Here is a 10,069-nt window from a genome sequence, read left to right on the forward strand (position 1 = left end):
AAGATTGTGCCAACCACAGCTCCAGAAAGAATAATGTGTGTTCAGGCAGAGATTTGTACAGCACTGCTTACACCTTGGAGCACATTCAGCTCGTTTCACTCTAGTCCCCTTGGCGCGGCATGACTATACACGCGTGTGCCTTTCCGTGTGTGTGCCTGTACACACGCTTGTCTTGGAATGGGTGTATGTTTGCCCCATGAGGTGCGGCTGCACACAAATGAAGGTCATAGCATATCTGAACAGGTGTGTTAAGTGGAGGTGTGTTACGGTGTGTAAAACCCCCAGGCATTCTAATTCCTCTTTATCTCTCTCTCTCCTTCTCTCTCGCAGTGTGAGTCATCTCTTGATGGACAGAAAGGCAGGTGTTGGTGTGTGTCCTTCTGGAACGGAAAGAAGATTCTGGGATCCACTGATCTGGAGGGAAATGCTGAGTGCGCTTATGAGATCAACCACTGATGCAGAACACGCACGCATGCACGTGCACACACACACGCATGCACGTGCACACACACACACACTAAACCACTGATTTCCTTTCGATACCTGTTATTTATTCATTGTAAATGGTGGTGTTTGATATTCAGGTACACACTGTCATTGTTAATATTTTCATGCATTTACTTTAACTCTACAGCCTTATTTATTTCACACTATGTATCTCTTCATTTTGTTATGTTTATGTTAAGAATATTTATATAATTTTGCCTTATTGTTATTAGTATTGTTATCATTATTATTATTATATGTGTATTTTTATCAGTGTATGATGTGCACATATGTATCTATGCCCTAAGTTAGTCCATATTGCCGAGTTGATCTCGGTCTGGTCTTTAGGAGTTTGTCTGCTGGTTTACTTTTTAAAACAAACCAAACAAGAACAAAAGCACTGTGTGACCAAAATGTCTTTTAGAAGGATTTCTAATTGTTATTATGTTACTTGTCATTGTTTTTCATGTTCATTGCCATGGTTTATTTGTTGTGTTTTTTTTCTGATATGATTCATAGTTGATGACCCTCAACTACATCAGTGAATACAGAAAACGACTAATTTGGGCATACTTAACTTCTAAGAAACTCAATATCCTATGGTCCTGTGGGGTTTGCAGAATTGCATGATGGGTAATGCTCCTGTATTGCCCCTGTTCTGACGGGTATCTACCTTGACCTACCTCCTGGTGCTTGTTTGTCTCTGCTGACTGTCTGTCTTTATTATTTTGATACATCCTCCTGTCAAAGAGGACTTTCCCTTTACAAAGAGGACTTTTATTTTACTTTACTGACTGGCATCACTGTTCTTTATCTGACCATGAACGCATTATGACCACAAGAACAAATTGTTGTCGTTTGACTGTGTGGTTTGACCATGTTTCATTTGTGATGTGCGTGCTCTGTCTACATGCTGCTGTTGGAGAGAGAGAGAAGGAAAGAGAGAGAGAGAGATTGAAAGAGAGAGAAAGAAAGAAAGAGCAAGAAGGAAAATGGAGAGAGAGAGAGAGAGAGAGAGAGAGAGAAAGAAAGAAAGAGAGAGAGAGAGAAAGATGGCATTTTTTTCCCAAAGTGACCGACTGCTCACTCATGTGTATGGACACTTTTGTAATTAAGTTGTATTGTAAAAAAAAGAAGGAAAAAAAAAGGGGGAATTTAATAAAAACATTTAACCTCAAATATGTTATCTTGTTCATCTGGGAAATAAGCCTTTGGGATTTATTGCATTTTTTAATCAAAAATCTCTTATGTACAGTTGAAGTCGGAAGGCTACATACACTTAGGTTGGAGTCGTTAAAAATCACTTTTCAACCACTCCACAAATGTTTTGTTTACAAACCATAGTTTTGGCAAGTCGGTTAGGACATGTACTTTGTGCATGACACAAGTAATTTTTCCAACCAATTGTTTACAGACAGATTTTTCACTTATAATTCACGGTATCACAATTCCAGTGGGTCAGAAGTTTACATACACTAAATTGACTGTGCCTTTAAACAGCTTGGAAAATTCCAGAAAACTATGTCATGGCTTTAAGAAGCTTTACAAGTCTGGTTCATCCTTTGGGAGCAATTTCAAATGCCTGAAGTACCACGTTCATCTGTACAAACAATAATAGGCAAGTATAAACACACCATGGGGACCACGCAGCCGTCATACCGCTCAGGAAGAGACGCGTTCGGTCTCCTAGAGAATGAAACGTACTTTGGTGCGAAAAGTGGCCAATCATTCCCAAACAACAGCAAGGGACCTTGTGAAGAATGCTGGAGGAAAACAGGTACAAAGATGCTATATCCACCCTAAAACAGAGTCCTATTCACATAACCTGAAAGGCCTCTCAGCAAGCCAGAAGCAACGCTCCAAAACCGCAATAAAAAAGCCAGACTACGGTTTGCAACTGCAACATGGGGACAAAGATCATACTTTTTGGGAAATGTTCCTCTGGTCTGATGAAAGCAAAAATAAAACTGTTTGGCCATAATGACCATTGTTATGTTTGGAGGAAAAAGGGGAGCTTGTAAGCCGAAGAAACACATCCCCACCGTGAAGCACGGGGGTGGCAGCATCATGTTTGTGGGGTGCTTTGCGCAGGAGGGACTGGTGCACTTCACAAAATGATGGCACCATGAGAGGAAAATTATGTGGATATATTGAGCAACATCTAAGAATCAGTCAGGAGTTAAGCTTGGTCGCAAATGGTCTTCCAATGGACAATGGACCCCAAGCATCTTACTTCCAAGTTGTGGCAAAATGGCTTAAGGACAACAAAGTCAAGGTATTGGGTGGCCATCACAAAGCCCTGACCTCTCAATCCCATAGAAAATTTGTGGGCAGAACTGAAAAGGTGTGCAAGAAAGAGAGGCCTACAAACCGTGACTCAGTTACACGCATCTCTGTCCAGAGAATGGGCGGCCAAAATTCACCCAATATATTGTGGGAAGCTTGTGGAAGGCTACCCGAAACATTTGACCCAAGTTAAATAATTTAAAGGCAATGCTCCCAAATACTAATTGAGTGTATGTAAACTTCTGACCCACTGGGAATGTGATGAAAGAAATAAAAGCTGAAATAAATCATTCTCTCTACTATTATTCTGACATTTCACATTCTTAAAATAAAGTGGTGATCCTAACTGACCTAAGACAGGACATTTTTACTATGATTAAAAGTCAGGAATTGTGAAACACTGAGTTTAAATGTATTTGGCTACGGTGTATGTAAACTTCCGACTACAACTGTATGTAATCCGGCTGGAGCAGCCTACTATTTTAAATGATCAAATAATTATTGACGATAAAATACATCTTGATGTCCTGGGCAGTGTGTGTGACTGTGTCATGTGGTGAATGCCTCAGTCATATAGGAGTATGTGCATAAACAGCCCTAGCATAAAGCTACAAACTTCGACTGCGTCTGAAATTGCACCCTATTCCCTATATAAAGCAGTACTTTGATCAAAGCCCTATTGGGATTAGGGTGCCATTTCAGACACAGCCATTATCTGTAACACAGAGGAATGCGTTGATAATAAAACTGTTTCCTCAATATATTGTGAAACTCCAACCAAACAACCAACCCAACCATATAAACACACATACACCTTGCTCAAACTTCATGATGTTCTGTCTTGTTACGCTGTAGCAGTGCCTGAGGCTCTAGGTTGTGTGTCTACAGTGTGCTGTGTTCTCTCTCTCTCTCTCTCTCGCTCTCTTTCTCTCTTGCCTTCTCTCTCTTTCTTTCTCTCTCTCTCGCCTTCTCTCTCTCTCTCTCTCTCTTTATGTGTGTGTGTGTATTTCCCTCAACCACCCCAACGTGCCCACTGCCAGCCTGCCTGGCACCACAGCTTTATTATTTTTGCCATATTCCAAGGCTGAAGAAGAGAGAGAAATAGAGAGAGCGAGAGAGAGAGAAAGAGAGAGGGAAGTAGAGAGAGAGGGAGGGATTTGGTAGGGAGGGAGAGAGGGAGCTGGGATAGAAAGGATTTGTGATGAGAAAAACAGTACCTCTGAACCTTTTCATCAACTATCGAAATAGATTCCTCTGGTCATCTTTTTGGTTGCCAACTGCCTCCCTGTCTGCTAGAACATTTGATGTAAACAGTTTATTGAATGTAGGCCTACTTACTATAACTCTGAGGTAGGACAGTATTGAGTACTGAATGTACTTCCCAGCTCTCTGAGGTAACACAGCCTAACTTGTAAAAACACCCTCGAGCCATTCAACAGTAAATGAAAATAGTGTTTATTTTTTATTTTAAAAAGACATTAAATACAAATTATATTTTAACAAAATAATGTTCCTTTCTCAAAGAAAAGAATAGCTGTGTGATTTTCTAGTTTAGTAACATGAAAAGCTTTTTTTCTTTAAAGAATCAAAACTCTTTACAATAAAACTTGAAACAAAATGAAAAAATAAAGTACAATTACCCGTGAACAAAAGAGAGATTCTTACATGACCACCAGAAAAGTGACAAAATGTTACAGAGACAGAGGTGCCCCTGGATTTGCACAGTGGACCGAGACTGAGACGGGGTGGCATCGCGTGCACATTGCTGTGCACGTTTGTGTGAACGTTGGTGTGTACGGAGAGAAGTGCTGGAGCAGTGACCGATGGACTGACTGAGAGTTTCACTTGACTACAGACCCATTGGATTACACAACAGGATTGGGCTCCATTCCATTCAGTTCATTCAGAAAAGTCAGTTGAAATTCAAATTCAACATTTCCTCATGAAGAATTTCAGATTATTGTATTGACTGAATAGAAATAAAACTGACCCCAACTTTGTTATAAACCAATTAGATTACAGACCAGTGACCTGAGCGCCTGAGTGCCTGACCGACTGACAGTTACCGTGGGCAACAAACCAGAGATGTATAAAGTTTACAAAAATAATTATAGAAGAAAATGTTAATACATTTTTTTTAACATTCATTAGTGATTACATTCCCCAAAATACGCTGAATCAACTTGGAGTTTGCTGTAACATCAGTGAGTCACTGAATTGTTGGTAAGAAAAAACGTAGTTTGGATCAGTTTATAATTCTTTCTTAGATAAATAACTTCTTTATTTATTTAATTTGAAGTACCGTACATGTGTCAGCCACATAGCCACAAAAACATTTTGAATATAGAAAAAGACTAACAAAGAACTGGGAAGGGGCGGGCCAATAGCTTAAACATAATTGAATTATCCTCCCCCGAAATCAAGTCTTCAAATAGAATGGCTTGTAGCCTCAGCGGGTTGGTTGGTTTTAAGATGTTGTTGTTGTTGTTGCTGTTGTTGTTTGTTTTAAAGTGTGTGTGCATCCAATTCCATGCTACCGAGCTACTGGGCTAGCATTCCTTGTCGTGCACACTCCACTGTTCAAGTTTGCATCTGAAATGGCATCCTATTCCCTATATAGTGCATCACTTTTGACCAGGGCCCATAGGGCATTATACAGGAAATATGGTGCCGTTTCAGACACAGGATATGTGAAAGCGTCATACAGGAAGCAGGGAGCACTTCTAGGAGGACCACGCACCCTCCCTCAGACCCCCTGTCTGCTTCTTCAATGCATATTTGGTGCTGCATCCACCTGGTGGAGTTATGTTGGCATAAGATCATACAAGCATCTCCAAGAACAAATCAACAAAAATAAAACACACTTTGCATAGAATGGAAATTCTGAGGGGCGTTTGTTCTCTAGGCTGAGTAAAGTCACTGTCAGAAGTGCTTGTGTAACATTGTTGTTTATTTTGTTGTTGTTGATGTTTTGTTCTACAGTGCTATAAACCTTGTTAAATGTTGCCACCAATGAAAAGGTATGACTACTACGCTGCAATGGGTACAAATTGTCTTTAACTGCGAGGAGCGCTGTAGGGAAGTTGGTTGGGTGCAGCTAAAGTGCTTTAAGTGGTTGTGCTTGGCCTCGAAGCTGGCACCTATGGCAGAGAGAGCAGCCCGGTCTCACCGAGCATGCCCAGTCTAAAGGACCCCACACCAGGTCATATGCACCACAGACAGGAAGAGTACTACAGATAGAGGGACCATGTTGTCATGACAACACCACTGGCCCTATTTCCTGAATGAAGAAGTGGTGGTTTGGCTAACTATGCTAACCCAACCCGCCAGCTAGCTAACCAGACCAAGGCTGCAAGGTGGTAACGTTATGTGAGCACCTGTTTATTTATTTTTTTGAATCCCCATTAACTTTTGCAAAAGCAGCAGCTACTCTTCCTGGGGTCCTATGAGGACTGCAGAGGGCTAACCAAGGAATATGAGAAAGGGAGGGGTAGGGGTCAGGGATGGGGAAGAGGGGGAGAGGGGCAGTGTGGGTTTAAGGCACCGTCTCCATTCCATTCCTTCCCCCTAAACCTGTAAATGTGACGCAGCACATCGGGCGCGACAAGCTGGTTGCTATGGAGACAGTGGGGAAGGCCAGTGGTGTACAACATGGCAGGGAAGAGGTCAGAGGCCGGCCTACCCATAAGCCTTCACTTCATAATGATGGACCCTGAGAAAGGGGAGGAGTCTCTGCACGACAGGGTAGAAGGGGGCAGGGTTTGGATGTCAAGAGGTTTTCTTACACCTCTAAACTGAGCTTATTGAAAGACAGCATTTACACACACATACACACACACAAACACTCATACATGCTCGCACTCATGCTCACACGCAGGCATACACACATGCACGCACGCACACACACATGCATGCATACACACACACAAACATACACAAGCATGTTGCATTGGGTCACAGTCACAGACAAGTCCTCTTTAAAATGAGTGGAAAAGTCCCTCCTTCCTCTCTCTCTAAAATAATAGTGCAGATGTTTAGTTTCTCTCTCTCTTGTTTTCATACGAGGGGTAGCTAGAGGTTCCCATAGCATAGAGCAGATAGCTGCAGATGATGGACAGAAGGCTTGGCCTATTAGGCTGTGCTGTCCCAGTCTGCCCCTCCCTTCCCCTCCCTCCCCCCTCTTCCCCTCCCTCCTCCTCCCTCCCTCTCCCTCCCCCACCCGGCAGTCATGTGACCTGAGGTCAACGGTCCAGCACTCTTTCGACGGTTACGTGCAAGGCAGGAGTAAAAACAAGTATCTCTCTCTCCCATTCCTCTCTCCTTGTCTCATTCCTCTCTCCTTGCCTCATTCCTCTCTCCATCACTCCATCCTCTCTCTGCCTCTCATTTGTTCTCCAGGTTGTAACACTGGGCTTCTCCTCTCTCCTTTCCATCATAGCCAGGGAGAGGCTGACCGTACTTATCCACACACCAGCAGTAACCCCTCTTCCTCCCTTTGGAAGGACGGCACTGCAGAGAGAGGGAGAGAGGGAGAGAGAGGGAGAGAGGGAGAGGGAGAGAGAGAGGGAGAGAGAGAGAGAAATTGATTGATTTAATGCAATATATTAACAACCTACAGTCTATCATATAAAACTCTTGTCAACTTTGACTAAACTAGGAAAGGAGCTTTTTCTGTCAGACATTTACAGCCTTCAGCAAGCTGTATCCAATAGATAGTTAACACCAGCATGGGAAGGGCTAACGAACTAAGACCATTCAACTAGCCCTGGCCCATAGCCACAGCCTAGAAACATTCAGAGAGGGGAGAGAGGGACAGACAGAAAGACAGACAGGAGAGAGAATGAGAGACAGACAGACAAAGGAAGTAAGGACGAGGACTTATCGCTTTGAGACAGGTAGGGAGAGAAAGGGAGGAGAAAGAGAGGGCGATGAGAGACAGAGAGGGAGACAGACATTTGGATAGTCCAGATATTACATCTACAAATGGTCATACTACCAACATACTATATGTTGATAAGCAAGAGAGGGGAACGAAGACAGTAGGGGAAAGAGGACAGAGAGGGAAAAGAGGACAGAGAGGGGAAAGAAGACAGAGAGGGGAAGAAGACAGAGAGAGGAAAGAGGACAGGGAGGGGAATAGGACAGAGAGGGGAAAGAGGACAGGGAGGGGAATAGGTAGAGAGAGGGGAAAGGAGGACAGAGAGGGGAAAGAGACGAGAGGGAGATGAAGAAGACGAGGAGGAAGGAAGAAGACAGAGAGAAGGAGAGACAGGGAGGGGAATAGGACAGAGAGGGAAAGAGGACAGAAGAGGGAAAGAGTCAGAGAGGGGAATGAAGACAATAGGGGGAAAGAGGACAGACGAGGGGGGAAAAGACAGAGAGGGGAGAGAAGTCAGACAGGGGAAAGAGGTCAGAGAGGGGAAAGAGGAAGAGAGGGGAAGAGGACAGAGAGTGGGGAAAGAAGACAGAGGGGAAAGAGGACAGAGAGGGGAAAGAGGACAGAGAGGGAAGAGGACAGAGAGGTGGCAGAGGACAGAGAGGGGAATAGGACAGAGAAGGGAAGAAGACAGAGAGGGGAAGAGGACAGAGGAGGGGAATAGGACAAAGAGGGGAAAGACGGCAGAGAGGAAAGAGACAGAGAGGGAATAGGTCAGAGGGGAAAGAGACAGAGAGGGAAAGAAGACAAGAGGGAGAGGACAGAGAGAGGGAAAGAGGACAGAGAGGGAAAAGGAGAGAGGGGAAGAGGACAGAGAGGGGAAGAGGACAGAGAGGTGGACGAGGAACAGAGAGGGGAATAGGGAGAAGGGAAAGCGACAAGAGGGGAAAGAAGACAGAGAGGGAAAGGACAGAGAGGGGGAAAGAGGTCAGAGAGGGGAAGAGGGTCAGAGGGGAAAGAGGACAGAGTGGAAAGAGGACAGAGAGAGGAAGAGGAAGAGAGGGGAAAGAGGACAGAGAGGGGAAAGAGGACAGAGAGGGGAAATGGGGAAGAAGGAAGAGACAGAGAGGGGAGAAGACAGAGAGGGGAAAGAGGACAGAGAGGGAAAGAGGACAGAAGGGGAAAGAAACAGAGAGGGGAAGAGGACAGAGAGGGGAAAGAGGACAGAGAGGGGATTAGGACAGAGAGGGAAAGAGGACAGAGAGGGAATAGGAACAGAGAGGGGACAGAGGAAGAGAGGGGAAGAGGACAGAGAGGGAAAGGCAGAGAGGGGAAAGAGTCAGAGAGGGGAAGAGGACAGAGAGGGAATAGGACAGAGAGGGAAAGACGTTAGAGAGGGGAAAGAGGACCAGAGAGGGGAATAGGACAGAAGAGGGGAAGAAGACAGGAGAGGAAAGAGGACAGAGGGGGAATAGGACAGAGAGGGGAAAGAGGACAGAGAGGGGAAAGGACAGAGAGGGGAAAGAAGACAGAGGGGAAAGAGGACAGGGAGGGGGAATAGGACAGGAGGGGAAAGAGACAGAGGGGGAAAGAGGAGAGAGGGAATAGGACAGAGAGGGGAAAGAGGACAGAGAGGGGAATAGGACAGAGAGGGGAAAGAAGACAGAGAGGGAATAGGAACAGAGAGGGGAAAGAGGACAGAGAGAAGGGAAAGAAGCGAGGGAAAGAGGACAGGAGAGGGAATAGGACAGAGAGGGGAAAGAGACAAGAGGGGGAAGAGGACAGACGAGGGGAAGGGACAGAGAGGGGAAAGAAGACAGAGGGGAAAGAGGACATGGAGGGGAAAGGACAGAGGGAAAGAGGACAGAGAGGGAAAGAGGACAGAGAGGGGAATAGGGACAGAGAGGGGAAGAAGACAGAGAGGGGAATAGGACAGAGAGGGGAAGAGAGGACAGAGAGGGGAATAGGACAGAGAGGGGAAAGAAGACAGAGAGGGGAAGAAGGACAGAGAGTGGGAGAAGAGGACACGAGAGGGGAAAGGACGAGAGGGGAAAGGACAGAGAGGGGAAAGAGGACAGAGAGGGGAAATAGGACAGAGAGGGAGAAGAAGACAGAGAGGGGAAAAAGGACAGAAGAGGGGAAAGAGGACAGAGAGGGGAAAGAAGACAGAGAGGGGAATAGGACAGAGAGGGAAAGAGGACAGAGACAGGGGAAAGAAGACAGAGGGGATAGGACAGAGGGGAGAGGGAGAAAGAGGACAGAGAGGGGAAGAGACAGAAGAGGGGAATAGGACAGAGAGGGGAAAGAAGACAGAGAGGGGAATAGGACGAGAGGGAAGAGGACAGAGAGGGAAAGGGGACAGAGAGGGGAAAGAAGACAGAGAGGGGAATAGGACAGAGAGGGGAAAGAGGACAGAGAGGG

General features: G+C 45.2%; 1 protein-coding gene across 1 annotated transcript in view; it reads right to left on the minus strand.

Moving 5' to 3' along the window:
- Positions 1-6,991: 6,991 nt before the first annotated feature.
- Positions 6,992-10,069, minus strand: part of igfbp3 (insulin-like growth factor binding protein 3) — a 59,416-nt gene continuing 56,338 nt past the window's right edge. The window contains exon 4 of the mRNA XM_024137640.1: positions 6,992-7,281. Within this exon, the coding sequence (XP_023993408.1) occupies positions 7,156-7,281 (126 nt within the window). The 3' untranslated portion in view covers positions 6,992-7,155. The remainder of the gene's footprint in view (positions 7,282-10,069) is intronic.

This window comes from Salvelinus sp. IW2-2015, unplaced genomic scaffold, assembly GCF_002910315.2.
Source record: "Salvelinus sp. IW2-2015 unplaced genomic scaffold, ASM291031v2 Un_scaffold1262, whole genome shotgun sequence".
NCBI lineage: Eukaryota > Metazoa > Chordata > Actinopteri > Salmoniformes > Salmonidae > Salvelinus > Salvelinus sp. IW2-2015.